This window comes from Dipteris shenzhenensis, chromosome 9 (assembly GCF_047967505.1).
Source record: "Dipteris shenzhenensis isolate YYH24624 ecotype China chromosome 9, Dip_SZ_1.0, whole genome shotgun sequence".
Lineage (NCBI taxonomy): Eukaryota > Viridiplantae > Streptophyta > Polypodiopsida > Gleicheniales > Dipteridaceae > Dipteris > Dipteris shenzhenensis.
In genome coordinates, this window is record NC_141604.1 from 24,822,601 (window position 1) to 24,843,621 (window position 21,021).

The 21,021-nt window shown below is 38.8% G+C and overlaps 1 protein-coding gene across 1 annotated transcript in view; it reads left to right on the plus strand.

Moving 5' to 3' along the window:
- The first annotated feature begins 747 nt into the window (after positions 1-747).
- LOC147898411 (pentatricopeptide repeat-containing protein At2g13600-like) overlaps positions 748-21,021 on the plus strand; it is a 40,900-nt gene continuing 20,626 nt past the window's right edge. Inside the window, exons 1-8 of the mRNA XM_087379158.1 lie at positions 748-1,576; positions 1,817-1,905; positions 2,062-2,135; positions 2,217-2,511; positions 2,893-2,991; positions 20,068-20,120; positions 20,363-20,534; positions 20,617-20,919. Coding sequence (XP_087235284.1) covers positions 748-1,576; positions 1,817-1,905; positions 2,062-2,135; positions 2,217-2,511; positions 2,893-2,991; positions 20,068-20,120; positions 20,363-20,534; positions 20,617-20,919 — 1,914 coding nt within the window. The remainder of the gene's footprint in view (positions 1,577-1,816; positions 1,906-2,061; positions 2,136-2,216; positions 2,512-2,892; positions 2,992-20,067; positions 20,121-20,362; positions 20,535-20,616; positions 20,920-21,021) is intronic.

Below are 21,021 nucleotides of genomic sequence, written 5' to 3' on the forward strand. Positions count from 1 at the left end.
AATTCGGCACACTTTGTATATAGCAAAATACTACAATACTCATCTTTCATTTCATCACAACTTGGATACTACAAACACTTATATAATTGTGAATCATTACTAAAGGGGTAATGACATGGTGGGAAAAGGGTTTTCATGGAGTAGGGAAGGGCCACTGGGAGTCCTTTCCAGGGAGAAAGCCGGGAGGATTTTCGATGATCGGTCGGAGGCCGGGAGCTGAATTCTGCTCGATTTCAATCGGGAAGGGGTGACAAGTGGGCCTTCCCAGTCGTCAAGGTGGGCTGGGAGGCTAAATTGCTCATTTCCCAGTCAGGTTTGGCCGGAGTTTTGGGTAATTGGATTCCTAGTTTTAGGGTCCTGCGAATGGATGGCTGAGATTTAATCTCAGCCGATCTGTGACCTTGACGAGAAAACAAATTTCCCAGGCTGTATGTCATAATGATTGGTAGAACTTCCCATTTCCCACAAAATTCATCTCGCCTTAATCTCCTGCTCGTGGGCGGACTAATCAGACGGACATCGACTCTAACGAAACCACGGTTAACCCCACAAAGCCTCCCTCGTAATCAAGCTGCGGCCGGGAAAGTGCTGCCATGCCCATTGTTTGGTGATGAGAATGCAGCCGAGATCTCAAAATGGTGAATTGTCACGTACAGACACACTTGTGACTCTTGAAACGCGAGAGCTGCAGGTTTCAAGAACAATATGGATAGGCGGCTGTTATATAATCCATGTTAGGTTAAAGGCATGTGCAAGATAAAGGAGTCCCCCAGCAAGGGAATGAACGGGGCCAAAAGATCCAAAGGCTTGCCCCAGACAGATTCTGAAGACTATCTCTTGGTCGTGAAGTGTGGCAGCAATTGCAAGCCCAGCTTTAGGTTGACCATATCTAAAGAACAAGAACTGCTAGAGAACATTGGGCTGGACATGCAGAGAATAGAGGAGGCAATTGTTTTGTTGGAACGATCACCCCAGCTGCCTTCGATTGAGAGCTTTACATGCATCTTGCAGGCGTGCAGAAAGGCGAAAAATCTAGAATGTGCCAAACGCTTGCTTGCCTACATGTGCAAAAGTGGGCTGGAAGCCAATAGGTCTCTTGGAAACTACCTTGTCCCAATGTTGGTAGAATGTGGAAGCCTGTATGGGGCTCAGCAGGTTTTCAACAGGTTGGTTGATCGGAATGTGTATTCATGGACTTCCCTCATCTCAGGTTATGTTGGACGTGGGGAATCACAGCATGCCTTCAACCTGTACCAGAAAATGCAAGAGGATCCTGTGAATCCTAGCAAGTATACGTTTGTGGCCGTACTGAAGGCTTGCACGAGGCTAAAAGATGCAGATAGAGGCCGAGAAATACACTCAGAAATTGCAAGACGGGAATTGCAAAGAGATCCTTTCATTGGTAACATCTTGATCGACATGTATGCCAAATGTGGCTCGCTTACAGAAGCACACGAGGCTTTTGACAATCTGCTAGTTCGAAGTGTAGTCTCGTGGACTGCACTCATTGCTGGATACACTGAAAGTGGACTTGGTGAGGAAGCACTGAATTGTTTCAAACAGATGCAACTTGAGGGTTTCTCTCCGAATGCTGTCACATTTGTTTGCATCTTGAAAGCTTGTGGCAGCATAGGAGCCATACACAAGGGCCAAGAAATACATGCTGAGATTGCCAGGCAGGAATTGGAAGACAATCCATTCGTTGGCAGCATCTTGGTGGACATGTATGCCAAAAGCGACTCACTTCCAAAAGCACAGGAAGTATTTGACAAGCTGCTAGTTCAAAATTTAGTCTCCTGGAACATATTAATTGCAGGATATGCTGAAGGTGGACACAGTGAGAAAGCCGTGGACTGTTTCGAGCAGATGCAACTGAAGGATCTTTCTCCAAATGCTGTCACTTTTGTGTGCAGTTTGAAAGCTTGCAGCAGCTTAGGAGCCATAAACAAGGGCCAAGAAATACATGCGGAGATTGCCAGACAGGAATTGGAAAGACATCCTTTTGTTGGCAGCGCCTTGGTTGACATGTATGCCAAGTGTGGTTTGTTTGCAAAAGCACAGGAGTTGTTTGACAAGCTGCCAGCTCATGATATAGTCTCCTGGACTGCACTAGTTGCAGGATATGCTGAACATGGGTTTGGTGAGGAAGCACTAAGCTGTTTTGAACAGATGCAAAAGGATGGCACCTCTCCAAATTCTGTCACTTTTGTTTGCAGCTTCAAAGCTTGTGCCACCATAGGAACCATAGACAAGGGTCAAGAAATACACTCAGAAGTTGCAAGACGGGAATGGGAAAGTGATCCACTAATTGGCAACGCCTTGGTTGACATGTATGCCAAGTGTGGCTCAATTGCAAAAGCATGTGAAGTGTTTGGCAAGCTGCCAATTCGAAATGTATCGTCATGGAACATTCTAGTTGAAGGATATGCTGACCTTGGGCTTGGTGAGAAAGCACTAGAATGCTTCAAACAGATGCAAGAGGATGGCATCTCTCCGAATACTATCACATTTGTTTGCAGCTTGAAAGCTTGTGGCAGCATTGGAGCCATAGACAAGGGCAAAGAAATACATGTTGAGGTTGCCAGACAGGGATTGGAACAAGGTCCCTTTGTTGGCAACTCCTTGATTGACATGTATGCCAAATGTGGCTGTCTTGCAAAAGCATTGGAGGTGTTTCACAAGCAGGCTGTTCGAGATGTAGTCTCATGGACTGCACTAATTGCAGGTTATGTTGAACATGAGCTTGGTGAAGAAGCAATGAACTGTTTTGAACAGATGCAACTGGGGGGAATCTCTCCAAATGCTGTCACTTTTGCTTGCAGCTTGAAAGCTTGTGGGATTCTAGGAGCTATAGACAAGGGCCAAGAATTACATGCTGAGATTGCCAAACAGGAATTGGATAGAGAGCCTGTTGTTGGCAACATGTTGGTTGACTGGTATGCCAAATGTGGCTTGCTTACAAGGGCACAGTCTGTGTTTGACAAGCTGCTGGTTCGAGATGTAGTCTCTTGGACTGCACTAATTGCAGGATATGCCCAATTGGGAGAAAGCAATGTTGTCTTCCACATGCTTGAGAGAATGAGAGGAGACGGCATAAAGCCAAACAAGGTAACCTTCCTCAGCATTCTTGTCGTATGCAGTCATACGGGTCTGGTAGATAAGGGCCAGAAGTACTTTGAGGCCATGATCAAAGACTATGGCATCAATCCAACTATTGAGCACTACATTTGCATAGTTGATGTCCTTGGCCGTGCAGGCCAATTAGAGGAGGCGGTAGGGATTGTGGAGAAGATGCCTTTCCAACCTAATCTTGTGGTGTGGCATACTGTCTTGGGTGCTTGTCAAAAGTGGGGTAATGTTGGCCTAGGAAGACGGGCATTTGAACATGCAGTGCTATTGGATGAAAAGGATGCTGCAGCTTATGTCTTGATGTCTAACATCTATGCAGGTGCTCACATGCAGGATCATGAGAAGGTTGAGGCAATGAGAGTGAAAGAGCAAACATTGATTGTGCCAGGAGAGGCTTGGACTGATATTGGGTGCAATCATGCATACATATGCTGTGAGTGATACAAGGCATTCCCAATCCAAAGCTACACATGAAAGAAAATAGGACGCTGCCAAAGATAATAAAGAAACACAAGTGCACAATAGAAAATGAGAGAGAATAAATTATTTCGATACACCAAGCTGCTGATACAACTGATGGCTACTACTGTTCATCCGTACACTCTGAAGAGAGAACTTAGATGGTGACCTGGATGCTTGAAGGAGGACTGTGAGCACTAAAGATCCGAATGTCTCAAGACAAGAGGGGCGACTATTACAGAGTGTGTCATACACGTTGATTAGCAGGTTGGCCGATTATGGATCCTTCAGAAGTCATACTGCCAAGATCTTTTACAAGTCGTACAGTCAAGGCGGGGGCGTTTCAAGGACCCCCCCTTGGGCGGACCCCCCGCTACTTTTGGGGAGCTTGATGCCACCCAACCCCCCCCTCAAGGCTGGTATCAAGCTCGATCCCACTCAACTAAATGGTCAAGTCCCGCATAGGCCGCCTCATAACCATCTAGTCTGCAAACCAAGTTCCCTTCCAGGGACCCTCCCAATATCTAGTGCCCATCATGGCTTCTCTTTATATGGGGGCCTTACAAAATTGGACACTCGGAATATTGGGGGCTAACTTACGTGTGAGGTGAACATTTGAGCCAACTCTAAGGCCTCTCCTCAATGTTCACCCGAAGATGAACTACCTGTTTGGTCCAATGTCCAGTCGATGAATATGCCGAGCTAGCTGGTTACTCCCAAGAGCCTTGGTGAGGATGTCTGGACAATTGTCCTGCATGGGACAATACTTTAGCTCCACAATTCCATCCTTATGAGCTTCCACACATAATGATACTAGATCTTGATGTGTTTTGTGTGGGCATGGAACATAGGTTGCTTGGTGATGGCCATGTAACCCTGATTGTTGCATTTCAGGCTTGTTGCTTCATTGATTGAAACGCCGTCTCCCAAGATCTTGCTCCACCAAATGGCTTACAAGTAGCAAAGTATGCTGCCTTGTATGCAGCTTTTGTTAAAGACAATGTCATTGTTGGTTGTTTCTTGCTGATCCAAGTGAACACTCCTGATACAAATGAGAAACAATGTCCAAAAATTGATCTCTTGGAATTATTCTCTCTTGCCTAATCTCAGTCACAGTATCCCACGAAGGTCTTGCCTGATGTGTACGTAATGCCATATTCCAGCATAGCCTTCGAGTACTTAAGAGCACTCACATCTCTGCTTTCCAATGGTTCTTTCAGGGCTGATCTGAGAACTTGTTGAGGACCCCAATTCCATAGTTGATATCTCGCTTAGTGTTGCACAGAAAAATGAGGCTCCCTACAAGCTTTATGTACTGGTTGATATTGACTAGTGCTAATGTATCTTTGACCACTTCCTTACACTCCGTCATTCCAAATGCCTTAAAGATCTTACGAGCATACCTTTGTTGAGATATGAAGATCTTGCCTAGCTTTTGCCAAACCTCCATGCCCAAGAAACAATGCGTAAGTCCCAAATTTATCATCTCAAACTTAGAACTTACCAACTTCCTCGTTTGCTGCGACATTTGATCATGATTGACATAAATGACCACCACCACATACTTGACATCTTGCTTAACGACATACATGTTAGCATTAGCAACACTTTTTGAGATACCGATAGCTATGAAAAAACTATCGATCCATTGGTATCATGTCCTAGGGACCTGTTTCCGTCCATACAATGCCTTTCTAGGCTTGCAAACCTTATTCTTTTAATCGGGCATCTCAAAACTTGGTGGTTGAGACACATATACCTCCTCCTAATCCTTTTAAAGCTTTCTAAGCTTGCAAACCTTATTCTCTAAATTCGACTCCTCAAGGCTGAGACACATATACCTACTCCTTGAGGTGTCCATTGAAGATGTTGATCACACATCCATGTGAAATACGGTCACTTCGTACTACCCAAATAGTAGTCATCATTGCTATCAATGCAAAGGTTTCCTCAAAATCGAATCGAGTAGTCTTGTGCAACAAGTCGAGCCTTGTACTTTTTCAAAGATCCATCATACTTGTACTTGGTCTTTCATACCTAGGGGCCTATGACTTTCCTATTCATGGATTGATCAACCAAGTCCCAACTGACCACAAAAATTCTTGGTCTACGTAATGAAAATCTTCATTGCTTATCCTTCTGAGAATTTATGCGCTACAAGTTGATTCTCCAAGGTTTATATCGTGGTCTAATTCAATGTATCATGTTGAATTTCAATGTTTTCAAGCCTCACTTGCCTTGGATGTATGTTGAATCAACAATCAGTAACAATAGCGCAGAGTGCATCTATGTTTCAACATCTCCAAGTGCGTATAGAGTTGCATCAGGAGAGATCATGTTTTTGGGGTTACTTGGGTCCAAATGTTGTAATTGGTTCTAGATTCAATCCTAGAAAAATATCCAAGAGCTCAAATGAATCCAAGATGACACTTATCTTGAACTTTCAGAGCATGTAATTAAATTCCATCAAGCTTGCCTTCTCTGAATGCAGGTGAATGACTTCATAGAGTCTACATTGGAGCCACTAGGGTTGCTTGACTACTGCTAGTCATCTCTCAAATGTTTTTTGCTATAGAAATCTTGTTGAGCTTGCACTAGTGTGGGAACTCAGAGGACCTATGCTCTGATACCATGGAAGAAGATAGGATGCCAAGCAAAAGATAATAACGAAATATAAGTAAACAATGGAAAAGTGAAGAGAATAAAACATTCGTATATACCAAAGCTACAAATACAACTACTAGCCACTGCTGCCCATCCATGCGCTCTTAAGAGAGATCTTAGATGGTGATCTAGTAAGATGTTGGACGAAGGACTGTGGAGCCTAAGGATCCAATTATCTCGATACAAGAGGGGTGATTAAATAGTGTGCCATGCCAATTATTAAATAGTGTGCCATGCAAGTTGGCCAAGCTGGTTGCCTAGAGATCCTTCATATTTTGTACTATCGACCCAACTATAGATGTTTTCCAAGTTCTACTATTGGTCTGGGGACATTTAGAGGCCAATGGACCCTGGCCTATGGGGGCTGACGCCCTTCAAAACCCCATTGGTACTTGGGTGGGATAACAGCCCCCAACCCACACTCGAGGCTAGTATTAAGCTCTATCCCACCCAACTTAATGGTCAAGTCCACATAGGCTATCTAATAACCATCTCTTCTACAAAATAAGACCCCTTCCAATTTCTTGACTCAAGACTCTCCCAATATCCAGTGTCGATCATGGCTTCTTCTCATATGAGGTCCTTACAACATTGGGCACTCTAAACACTGGCGGGCAACTTACATGAGAGGTGGGTATTTGAGCTAATAATTATATATGCAAAGTCAAAAAATAGTTCTTTCAATTTGGGAGAGAGAGAGAGAGAGAGAGAGAGAGAGAGAGAGGGGCGAGGGGGGGGGGAGGACTGAGGAGAGGCGAGAGCAATAGAGACAAAAAGACAGAGTAGAGATGACGAAGGGAGGAACAATGGAGGGACCAATCATACAAAAGGGCGCCATGCTCCACTAGGAACAAGAGAAGAGAGGTATGAGAAAAACACATGCACAAACCCAAAAATTCATGTGAATGATATGCCCTATGCCTAACTTGACTCACAGAATGACACCTCATCATCGCTTTAGCACTCAAGCAATTTTTTGTTGACATATTTCAACTAAAAAATATTGCTCCTCTGTCAAAAAATGATTCACCTCTTAGTTTGTGCGTCCATTTGTCAAAGACTCTAAGTAAGAAAATGGTGACATATTTAGGATTGTTAACCATGAAATTTGATATTGAGTGATCACAATGTTGTAACATTATCATGATTAATGTTATACTAACATACATCTAGCACTTTAAGTATATAACATTTGCTATATTAGGTATCTTTTTCAAAGAAATACTAAGGAAACTACTTAGTAAATGTATGAGGAGTGAGTGATCACAATGCAACATTATTATGATTAATATTATACTAACATACATCTAGTACTTTAAGTATATAACACTTGCTATATCAGGTGTCTTTTGAAAAGAAATACTTAGGCAACTACTCAGGTCAATAATTGTATGAGGAGTGCCTTAATGAGTTTATGGCATCTATCAAAACATTTGCAAAGATGTGGCTCCTCTACAAATTATAGTTAAGAGTTCTGTTGCTAAATATTCCTAATGCAAAAGTTAGGAATTTTGCCACATTCTCCATTATTTATGTATATCATATGGATAATAAAAGTATATTGCTTTTTATTGTTAGTTTTTGCATAAGAGCAAGGCTAAGAAACTTGTTGTGTCAAATATTTTTGGTTCCACAATGGTTGATGATTCTTGAGGGTCCTTAAAATTAAGAATAGAGACTTCATGCTTTGGATTAAAATTTCATGATATGAGATCAAGTTGAATTGTTTGGCTTAATGTGTCATGATAATTTGTTTCAAAACATTCTTTTGTCCTTTTCAAATCACCCAATTATATTGTCGAAAATTCATGACAAGAAATGCATTTTTGTGTTGTTCAAATTATCAAAGTACTTATACTAGTCATATACAGCTTTTACTTAGGGTTCCAATTTTGAGCTAATTTGGTGAAGAGTAGATTGTCCCCAAATTGATTTTCCATTTATGAAAAAAATTTGGGTTTTCTACAAAACAATGTAGAATATTTCAAAATCAATGGAAATGTGTGTTTTTGTAATAAAGGAGAAACTCCTTATGGTGCATTCCAAAAAAGTCCCTTTGAGTTCTTTGTTCCCAAGTCACAAGGGGAGCTCTAATCTTCATGTGTGTGCTCAACTTTTAGATGTATGGTTGTTCATTCTTATTTTCTTATGCATGTGAATTGGTGATGAATGTATGTCTTGTAGACATAGTGACACCAACTTATAGCACTTTTGTTCATCTCAACCATTGTTATCATGAGCTAAGAGTTACATACACTTTCATGGTTGAGTGTGAGAATTAGTGACTTTAGTGTTTGTTAGAGTTGTCTCTAGCCTTTGCATTTACTATTGTGAGTGGGATTATTGGTGTAGTTATTTAGGATTATAATTGGAGAAGTAGAAGCTACTTTGGCTAAAAGTTGAGGTCAGATTCAAGACTACCCATAGGTTAGAAATCCATGCAATAGACTTGATGATATGCAAAGACACTTAGTCTACCTAGCGAGGAAGTTCCTCTGTTATTAACTACATAGGGAAAGTAGGTGGGCTTGTGGTCTCATCAAGTAGTTGGCCTTAAGAGATAAATGCTTATACACTTGTCTAAAGAAAATGAGACAAATCGTACAATCCTCTTAATCATTCAAGAGAATTGTGGGAAACTAGACTAGTGAGCACATCAAAATGCATAGCTGTGGCAATGGTGGTGCATGTGAATCACAATAAAATTATCATACTTTAGAATTTTCATGGACTGACAAATCCTTTAATATGTCCTTGTACACGTGTAAAAAATGGAGAAATGGATAGCAAGATTGGATTCAATGTGTAAGTAGTAGTAAACAAGGAAGTCTATAGAGATCTTATCAACAAACCCATAACACATTAATCCTCATGAAGAATACGATTTTATTCTTTTAATGTTCATGTTTCATTGTGTGCTTTTTTTACATAGAAATAGTTTGGGTTTCCCATTGTTTTTGGGTTTATGGTTGGTCAATGCATAATGTATGGATGCAATTGCATTTAAAATGAAGTTGCAAAACTACATCATGTATACAAATCAACATTAGGTTTTAAGTACACAGTTGTGGTATCTAAACTAGTAAACATATTACATAAAAAATGTAATACACATCCAATTGCTCAAAAAGAGAGTATGTTTTTACAATTGTCATTATAGCAAATGATTAAATATGTTCTAATTACACGATTACATGTCTAGCTACCTAAGTACAAACCATAGAGGCCCAAAACCATATACAGAGAGAAGGAGAAACTCAAACTTACAAAGGGGGTATTTGCAATCATCACACCAAAGAAATAAGATGGAACCCATGATTACAAGGTGTGTCTTAGAAATCGTGTAGATGCATCGAAAATTCCTTTCATAGATTGGTCATATCAAGGCGTCTCCACTACCATAAACAATGTGTCCATTATGGATGGATATATAATACCATGGCCATGCCATGTAGATTCTCCTCAACAATGATTGCTCTTGGGTTCATTCACTCCTAGTGCAAGCATAATGTTGTGAGTGTTCTCAATTTCCCACTACAAAGATAAGATATCTTTGAATCATGCCATACTATCCTCTCATAACTTCTTGACTTGCTACTCAAAGTTTCTCACGCTCCCTCCAAAGCATTTGAAAACATCTCTTGCATGGCATTAACATCTAAATGGGGATTGTTGTGCTTCTCCTTGTATGATGAGGAGTCTACTTGCATTTCATTCCCAAAATCCACAAAGTGCATCTTTGTGAAGTATAATGGCGTATCCACATACTAGCCCCTTTTCCATATACATCAAATTCTTGTGATCTTGCTTAAGCCTTTGGGTGATGATTGTATTTGTCTTTGGTGATGTTCAACTAGCTGAGTGCCCCTCTCATTGGTCATCACCAATTTTTGATGCGCACATGTATGCTCCCTCTTAGAGAAAAATTCAAAATATTAATATGCAAGTCACAATGTTTCCACTCTTAGAGAAAAAGCCAAACTAATAATCATCATATGCAAGTCACAATGATTCAATTGATTTGTAATTTCATGAGCCTTGATGAAGCGGGCATGTGCAATAACTATGGTAGCATTCATGAAAATTTTCACTTGACCTAGTATATCACCCATCATATCAATTTCACTTGCTCTTATGGCTATTGCCTACTCCCAAATGAGGTGTCCATAGACAAGGAATATCTTCCAATTGATATGAATAATTTCCTCATCAATGTATGTGGAATGCCATTATTGAAGTATGATGTAATTATGTAGCATGTCTTCTTTCTAGGTCTTTTCAAAGTTCATACTAGCACCCAAAAACACAATGGTAAACTTACAGAGCATCTCATGCAAAACTTGTTTATTGGTCCCCATTAAAGTGCTTACCTAAAATGTACAGACGCTCAAGCAGCCCTAACTCTCTTTTTGTTCTCACTTTAAAAGTACTTGTGCCAAAAGACCCACTCCGAAGCTTGTCACCATATGTCAATACATTAATATTTCAGTCTCTATAGTAACATGACACCTCCTCAACATGGTAGGTCATCATCAGAAGCCGTACTTATTGTGATGAAAATTCATCAACATGCTAGGTCGCCATCATGAGCATACCTTGTGCTATCATAGGGGCTAATTTCTTCCAAAAATTTGTTTGAATGAGTCCTACTTGTTGCATCACCTTCTTGCTACATTTAAATAGTAATTTTATGCCTACTTGTCCTCCATTCATTCCAACAGTTATTCCAATAATCTACTTGCACTTGGTTGCTCTCTATATTGTGCATCAAAAGATGCCAATATGTGCATTTAACTTTCCCTACACCTTAGACTCCCTCTTCAACACATGTAAAGTGTCCCACTTCTTTGGGTTATTTTTTTTGGAACCATCCCAACTCTATCTATCTTTAACCAAAATATAGAATAACCATTCTGGGTAGTACTCTTTCCATTTCTTCCTAAGCTAAAGCATAAGGAAAAGGAACCATATAGTCTTTAATTGTCGTATCTGATAAGTCCTAATCCTAAATATTCCAATTTATGTAAGGGTTTGTCCTATTGGATCTATCTTGATCAAGCTTTTTCCATAATCTGTGACCTCAATCCCACTGAGATACTTTTAATATTTTAAAATTTATAGATTGATAAAGCATTTTCTTCCAAACATTAATATAATTGTCTATCTATAGAACTTAAAGTTCATCCTATCATCCATTGGTGAAGCTTAAGATTGGTCTATCATCTTAATTTACATTTCAATCCATCAAAGAATAAATAACATAAATGGAACACTTGAATCCAATATAGATAATTTTTATGTGCACCAATATTAGCTATAAAATTAATATCTCAACTTCTTAACCATTCATGAATGTTGTGATTGGGAAACATCTTGGTACAGACTATGGTGATCTATAATTTTCATCCAATTCAAGAATGAGTTTGATGTAATATCAAATCATTCCATAATTTTTTTTTACGTTCTCAATATAATTCCTCACCTTGTTGATCATTCATGAATCACTAGGTGGTTTTAATAACGTGGTTCATAATGATAATCCCACAATTTACATAACTACACAAATGTATAGAAATGATGAAACATTTATTATATTTTTAAGCATTATTATTGTATTTTACCTACATTTTGTAGTAACGTACAATTGCAAATATAAACAAGGCTGATGAAATACTCAAATAAATGAGAATGATTTAGGACGAGTCATTCACTCAATCATTCATGAATCAAATGAATTATAAAAGGTCCTTGATTCATGAGATTATCATCAATACACATGACATCATTCTTGATACATATAAATGTTTGTATTAATTACACCACTTGCATACATATAAGTATTATAATACATGTTGCAATGTCTAAATGAATCCATGTGAGAAATAGTGAATGTGTAGATTGCGTGATTTTACTTGAAATGCCTACCTTTTTGTAGTCCTTACAAGCCTAAATCATTTTTCTTTTTTTTTTTCAAGCCTGAATAACAACCCAATTGTTATGGAATTTCTAATCTCGCATCTCTCATTATAATATCATAGCTTGATTAAGCTTAATGAACTCTTCATCTTTAACATCCCTTCTTGCTTCTAAAAATTGTAGCTAAGATATCAAGAAATCTTTTTGTTACTTCAAATATACTATTAAAGCTTCATTGGTATATCTTTCCCTACCTCTAAGCTTAGTAGCAATGTTCCTTATCTTTTCCTAAATTTAAGGATAGCATCATCCTTTCTTATCTTCTTAAGGAGGACTTGAGTGCATGGTACTACCTCATGCTAGCTATCTAAACCATTTTTTAATTCAAAAAAGGAAAAAGAAAAAAGAAAAGGAAATGTTCCAAATATTTTTGATTTGATGCTCCATATTTATATTCAAATGATCTAGCATGTACTTTAAACCTAGAGGAATTTGTGGAAAATGTCATGCTCAAGCAAAAAATCAGCTTGTAATCTAACAATAGGAGAGAAGTAAAGATGCATTAATCTCATTTCAATGATTTTTATATAAGAGAATTTTCCATGTAAATTTTGTCAAGCCAGACATCCTATCCCTCACCTATTTGGTAGGCTAATTCAAATAATTTTCTCCACCTACATCAATCAATTGTCAATTCTCCTCTAGCTCTTTCCAAATCTAGAACCATAATCTTCTGTTATCTACCTTAGAGAGTCCTACACTAGGTTCTCTCTTGTAACTTTCACAATACTTTATCTTTTCCACCTTAAATAGCCTTTATTCTAGAGTTTCTCCAATAAAATCACCTATGGCCTTGTTTCTCATGCACTATTTGGCAATGCAAGTGCATCTACCACTATGATTTCCATGCTTATGTAATATTCTTACCTATCACCTTTCTATAGCTTTTGCTACTTGGTAGATTTGCCATGTTTACTTGGTAGCTTTGTTATGCTGCTCCAAGATTGCTCTACCTACTAGCCATGTGTAGCATGGTCAAATCCCTACTTTCAAACCACATAGAAGCATAGCAGTACCACATATTTATCTAAATGTGTTTTAAAAATAGTGGGAACTATGCAAAGATCTTTCCTTATCAAAGATATTGCAACAATATGGTGTAGTAAAAGGAAGAACTACAACATCTTGAGTGTACAAGAAGTATGATGTAAACTAAGGATATGTTGAAGATGTATTGCCTAGAAGCAATTTATTTGTTAAACCAGTCCCCCAAAAATGCTTTATGTGACATGATACTAGAGGAAGCATGGAGTGGACATCAATGCCCAACATCTGATAATCTTTGGATTATTGACTGTGCTCATATATTAAAGGACTAGAGATAGTGTAAATTTTGTATAGCCAAGGTTGTTGTGATGAAGGTTTAACATCAAGAAAGAGGCCATTTAACAATCATTCTAGGTTGTAGAGGGATCCAAAGTGACCGGAAGGGTTGAGCAAACCCAAGCATAGATAACTAGGGTGCAAGATTCGTTTAGAGGTAAGGTCAACATTTTCAAATTTTGATTGCAAAAACAAAATTTTAGGAAACTTTATTGAATTTTTTCCCCATAAACAAGAGGCGATATTTGAAAATCTATAACTATTGGTTGTCCACATTAAACTAGAAAAGAAAACCTTGCTCTATGTAGTGTATTGCTCAAAGGGACAGATTTAATCATTCAAGACACTAGAAAAAACTCCATTAAATTATTGAATCCAATGCCTTTTACTTGACAATGGAAATCCCCAAATAATTTTTTGAGTCCTATAGATAGTTGGGAGAATTCATAGAGATTTCTTTGCCTAAGACATAGCAATAAAATGTAGCGAAAAGGAAGAGTCTTGCCATTGTTGCAATAACTTTTAAGTAGACTAAGGACATGCTTGAGAAGTAGGAAAAAAGCATTCTTCATACCAGATTATTTGTTACTTAAATGCTTTACATGACATGCACAAGGGGAATCCTGAAGGAATCATGGAGTCAACTTAAGACAATGCCCTCCACAAATGCTTTACATGACATGACACAAGAAGAATCATGGAGTGGACTTAATACAATATCCAACATCTCAAGCTCTTGATCCTCTACTCATGGTGTCAAAGGACATTATGTGTATCTCTTCCTCTGAATAGATTTCAACTGTTTGAGACAATTACTACAAAAACTTATTTAGGTTGTCAAATCAAATGTTTTGATCTAATAATCGGTAAATAGGTTTTTGCAAAGATTTTTTGGAGTTGATGAAGGATCGACCGCTTCTTCAACTCTCAAGAGTCTTTCCCTAGAGTCAGTGGACCATCATCAATCATGGTTAGGTGCCTACCATTGTTAGGCCTAGAGTTACATACAGTGGTATCTTGACATCACATAAACTGGGATCATAGCATTTATGAAGGTGGAAGTGAACACTGAGATAGATGTTGGAGGATTCGCACCTATATCATTGTGAACTAATTTTATATGTTTTGATGATAATTGAAAGAGCTTGTATATGATTCATATAGAGTGGTACCTTGACATCACATACAATGGGATCATAGCATTTATGAAGGTGGAAGTGAACATTGAGATGTATGTTGGAGGATTCCCACCTATATAAATTGTATTCTCATTTTCATTTTTTGATGATAATCAACACCAGTTTTGGGAGCTTGTATGAAATTAACATTTCCATCCCTTTGTAGTTGTATTTTTTCTTACTATTAAGTGCATCCCTACATAACCATGAAGACAAACCGAGAGCATCGACCACTCATTTGCAAAGAAACTATAGATGCATACATCTAAAAGATGCTTCCATGGATTTACAGGCAACTCCATGATCATGGATTTATAGGTACAACTCCATATGCATTCATTTTGACCATGGTTTACAACTAGCTCCATATGTTCATGGATTTATAGGCAGTTGTAGACTAGTTACATAAGCCAATAGGTGTATTCTCACATGTGTCTTTTGCTAGCAAGAAGAAATTATAGCACTAAGAGAGAGAAACTTGCAAGATATCTACATATCTTGGAGGAGCTATGAAAAACAGGCATTAACTCCCATAACTTTGTAATCTATAGGAGCTCCCAAATTGGGGAATTAGCTCCCATACCATGGATATCTCTCTCAGTTCAGAGTTTTTATAAAAGATTAAGAATTCAAAAAGCTCCATGCGGCATGTTGGCCACCACGATGTTGAGCTAAGAAGAGTTGGTAAGTCTCACCCACGGGAGTGCCAAAGGGTTGAGGGGAAAGGCCCCTTAATTGGGAATATTGACGTGTGACAAATGTAGTCTCTCCCATTTTAGCTGTGATACACATGTTTTCCTCTTCATTTGGTCTAAAGCTACTAGTAATTCCAAGCGACGGTATGGAGCTAGTTCGAACTCAAAAGAGACTTATAGATATGTAATGTTGAATAGAGTACAACATGGCTTAACGCCATGAATTATTTCATTTTTAATTGGCAACAATATGTGGGTTCGATAGATTTTTAGTTGTTTCTTGGAAGTGCGGCGATGCTGCGGTGTGCTGGATCACTTCGACTTTGACTAAGATAGTTCAAGTTTATAGATGATGGTCCGTGATCCCACCAAGAAAGAATGGATTTAGCCCCACAGCTGTTGATGACCTTGATTGCTATTATGATGGGATGGATATGATGGAGGTTACGAGTGTACAAGAGAACAATGTAGGATGGAATTCTTGGATGTGCCTAGCTCAGGTCCCCTGTCCGTAGATGATCATCTTGCTATGTAGTTCCAGCACTGACTTGTCAATGTCAATCTTGTATGCTTTGATGATGGAAATCAAACATTTTTTGAAGGCCTTCCTAGTGCTTTCCCATGCATTCGGAGCATAGAGAAGATTTCTCTTTCAGAGCATCCATGGTCCTTGGATGATACCTTTTTGCTAATTACTTTGAACATGGTGTTCGGACTGGTGCCATTTATGGTACATCAGCATGTAGTAAATGCTAGAGCTTCATCGATGTATCTGATGAAGGTTCGGCCATTCCCAGCTGATTTTGTAGATCAAGCTCATCGACTTTCATGCATATGATAGTCGCTCCACACTTAGGGAATGGACCACACACATCTCTAGATTTATTTGTACATATTGTAAAATCTTCATTGGATCCAACCCTACGATTAGTCCTAAGTGCTATATAGTTTAAATTAAGTTCTCATTACACTTGTAATGTTGAATAGAGTACAACATGGCTTAACGCCATGAATTATTTCATTTTTTAATTGGTAACAATATGTGGATTCGATAGATTTTTAGTTGTTTCTTGGAAGTGCGGTGATGCTGCGGTGTGCTGGACCTTGACTAAGATAGTTCAAGTTTACAGATGATGGTCCGATCCCACCAAGAAAGAATGGATTTAGCCCCATAGCTATTGATGACCTTGATTGCTATTATGATGGGATGGATATGATGGAGGTTAAGAGTGTACAAGAGAACAATGTAGGATGGAATTCTTGGATGGACCTAGCTCCCTGTCCGTAGATGATCATCTTGCTATGTAGTTCCAGCACTGACTTGTCAATGTCAATCTTATATGTTCTAATGATGGAAATCAAACATTTTTTGAAGGCCTTACTAGTGCTTTCCCATGCATTAGGAGCATAGAGAAGATTTCTCTTTCAGAGCATCCATGGTCCTTGGATGATACCTTTTTGCTAATTACTTTGAACATGGTGTTCGGAGTGGTGCCATTTATGGTACATCAGCATGTAGTAAATGCTAGAGCTTCTTTGATGTATCTGATGAAGGTTCGGCCATTCTCAGCTGATTTTGTAGATCAACCTCATTGACTTTCATGCATCTGATAGTCGCTCCACACACTTAGGGCATGGACCACGCACATCTCTAGATTTATTTGTACATATTGTACAATCTTTATTGGATCCAACCCTATGATTAGTCCTAAGTGTTATATAATTTAGATTAAGTTCTCATTACACTTGTAGTTGGCACCATTGTGGGTTTGATGGATTTTCATCCAACCACCGTGAGTGTTGATGTGTTGGAAATTCGACAACTTTGAACTAATGAGTTCGACCCTAGAGTCGGTGGACCATCTCTAATATTGGTTACGTGTCAACCACAATTAGGTTTGGAGTTAGGCACATAGTGTAGTATCTTGACATCACATAGAATGACATCACAACATTTATGAAGGTGGAAGTGAACGTTGAGATAGACATTTGAGGATTCCCCACCTATATCAGTGTAAATTGCATGCTCATTTTCATTTTTTGGTAATGATTGAAACCTAGTGTTGGGAGCTTGGATGGGATTCACCTTTCCATCTATTTGAAGTTGTATGTTTTCCTGCTATTATGTGAGTTGCATGTTGATCTTCCCTACCATTAAGGGGTGTTTCCCCCCAATAGGAATTCTATAGATAGTGGAAATGTGCAAAGAGATATCCTAGCCTAAGATGTGGCAACATAATAATGCAGAAGAAAGGAAGAACCATGCTATTGTTGAGTGTACAAGGAGTATGATGAAGACTAAGGACATGCCTGAGAAGGATAAGATAGAAGCAATTTGCATAGGAATTTGTTTGTTATAGCAAATTCTTTCTATGACATGACAAGAAAGGAAGGGTGGAATTTACTTAAGACAAATATCCAACATCTAAGGATCTTTGAAATTGTATAGGGATTTATTTGTTATAGCAAAATTCTTTCTGTGACATGATAGGAGAGAAAGGGTGGAATTTTCTTAAGACAAATATCCAACATCCAAGGATCTTTGGATCAACACCTATGCTCATGTGCCAAAGGATAAGTGGTAGTGTACATTTTTATAGCCAAAATGGTTGTGTGTCTCTTGACTATTTTGTGTAGAATGCGAGTTGTATGCTCAACATCAAGCATTTCCTCTTACCATTGCAACATCTTGGTTTATCTCAATATACTTGCTCCTTGATCAAAACTTCTTTCCTGGATTTTAAATCGTCTCTTTAGTCATTTGCATCCTTAAAGACCTATGCTCCACTTTTTATTTTAATTGAATTGCAAAAATCTACATTATCATTCATTCATTCCCAAAATATTATAAAGAATGGAGAGTTATTCTACATTAGAAAAGGAAAGCATATTGATTCTCATAATAATGGAGCAAAATATTAAACAATAAATGATATTTATCCACATGTATAGTAGAAAGAATTTGATATTATGGACAAAATTTGATAATATCAAATGATATTCATCCACATAGTGGAAGAATATTTTTCTTTTTAGAAAGTTATAGCATTTTTCAATCTCAAGGTAATGAAATAATATTTTGCTTGTGTGAAAGTTTGGTAATGAAAGAATATTTTGCTAGTGTGAAACTTCATAGCATTGTTCATTCTATGAAAGAATATTTTGCTTCTATGAAAGTTATCGCATTATTCAATCTCAAGGTAATGAAATTTTGCTAGTGTGAAAGTTCATTCTCAAGATAATGAGAAATGATAATGATATGCTCTTGTAACCCTAAGGGCCCATTTTGTGTAGAGCATAATGTTATGTAATAGTTGGTATCTAGTTATCGGGGAACATAAAGATTACATGGAACATGGCATTATTGGGGTAGGTTTACATATTCTTATTCTGCATGCTTTGCACTTGGCAAAGTGGTAGGTTTCATGGCACTTTAGGGATGTTGCGATGATTCAACCTTCTTAAGACATAGGTGTTAACCTAGATAATCTCCTACCCTTAATTCTTAAGGTCCATAGAGTAGGCTATTGGCTAGATTGGAATTGAAGTTTACTTTTTAAAGCAACCATGTACTTAATGAGGGAGTTCGTCCTCTTTAATAAAAGCTTCATAGTGTTTTAAAAAAGACAATAAAACCTCGATTAAACAAGTTTCCCCCTAGTGAAATTGCATTTTGTAAATTCTGTATGTAGTTTTTTTAAGGGCTCGATATTCCTTCCTCCTACTTAAATTTTATTTTTTGAATTCTCTATGTAGATTTCTTATTGCTCGCAGCCTTGTATGATCATGCAAACCATATGCACTTATCCACCTTTTTCACTTGGACAATGTTGTTACCCACATCTTTAATTTGTAGCATGCTTCTCTTGGGTGACAAAGTAAATGGTAACTATCTTGGGATTGCGTTCCATAGGAGCCAATGGTTAGTGGCCTAAGCTATTAGAGCAAAGGAGCATCCTTGGGATGCGAACTCAGGCTGTGGCTCAAACTCAGGCAAACAACGCGTGCTTAAATTTGAAAGTTGAAGAACCCCGCAAAGGGGGTTTTGCCCTTTCCCATGAGGGCTTAGAGACAAATGAATCTTCAAAAGTACCGGGCGCGGTGGAAAAACTTTCCCAAACAAAAACAAAGTGAATGATTATAAATCATTCATAAGGCCTACCCTAGCTTCAAAATAGCAAGGAAGATATGCACTGCGGAAAAGAGGGTGGAGATGACAAATAGAGAGAAAGAGAGAGAGAGAGAGAGAGAGAGAGAGAGAGAGAGAGAGAGAGAGAAGGGGGGAGCAAAAAATGTGGAGGATTTCGAGAGGGAAAAACAAGATGAATATCATTCATAAGACCTTCCTGAGATCGAAAAAGAAGACGAATTGAATGTGCAGCATGGAAAAGGGGGCAGAAAGCTGCGAGAGAGAGAGAGCGAGAGAGAGGGGGGGAGAGAGAGAGAGAGAGGATTTGAAGGGAAGAATCCGAAGAAATTAGCAATGAGAGAGGGAGAAAGAGAGAGAGAGGATTTGAAGCGTTGATGTGGCTCCACTAATCCCTTAAAAAAAAGCGCTTTCAAAACTGCCATCGGCTTTACTTAGGCCTCCATATACGGCAAAATCATTATAGATTATTTGAACATTGAAAATGGCTCTGCAGGCGGAAAAGCCAGGTCATCCTTCAAAAGTACAAGTTAAGTACCCTTCGAGATGGTGCTGAACCAACTCAAAACGCCCAATGTATATCTTCAAAGAATTATAGGCAACAACCATGCTATCTGCAGGACTGCAGTGCAGAATGAAATTTTTACGGATCTCTTCCAGTTCTAAGTAAGTGTTGACAAAATAATTTTCATAGTTCAACGTGCCAAACTGACGAGTCGGTTGTGAGGAGAGAAACCCAAAGGGATTTAGATCTCAAGATACAGTTGGTGATCTCGTCACTTGCAAAACAGGATCATAAAATTACCAAGGGAATGCACGGGGTCAAAGTATCGGGTAATCAGGCCCCGGGTCTTACTGGAGGAGCTAGCAGAGTGTGGCAGCCATTACGAGTCCGGCTTTAGGTCTGGAGTACAGGTGACTACATCTGCAGCACAAGGACTGCGAGAGAACGATGACTTGCAGGTGCTGAGCTTGAAGGAGACAGACTCCTTCGGAACGGATGCACCGACTGCCTGCGATAGAGAACTTTATATGCCTCTTACAGAAGTGCAGAAAAGAGAGAAATTTAGCATACGCTAAGCGCTTGCATGCCTACTTGCGCAAAAGTGGGTTGGAAGTTCATAGATCCGTTGGGAACTACCTTGTTCCTATGTTGGTCGAATGTGGAAGCATGCGTGATGCTCAGCAGGTTTTCAATAGGTTGGTTGATCGGAATGTGTATTCTTGGACTTCTCTCATAATGGGTTATATTGAATGTGGAGAATCACATCATGCCCTCAACTTGTACCAGAAAATGCAAGAGGATTCTGTACATCCAAACAAGTATACGTTTGTGGCTCTTCTGAAGGCTTGTGCTAGGCTGAAAGATGCAGAAAGAGGCCAAGAAATACATGCCCAGATTGCCAGACAGGAATTGGTAGGAGACCCTTTTATAAGCAGCACCTTGGTC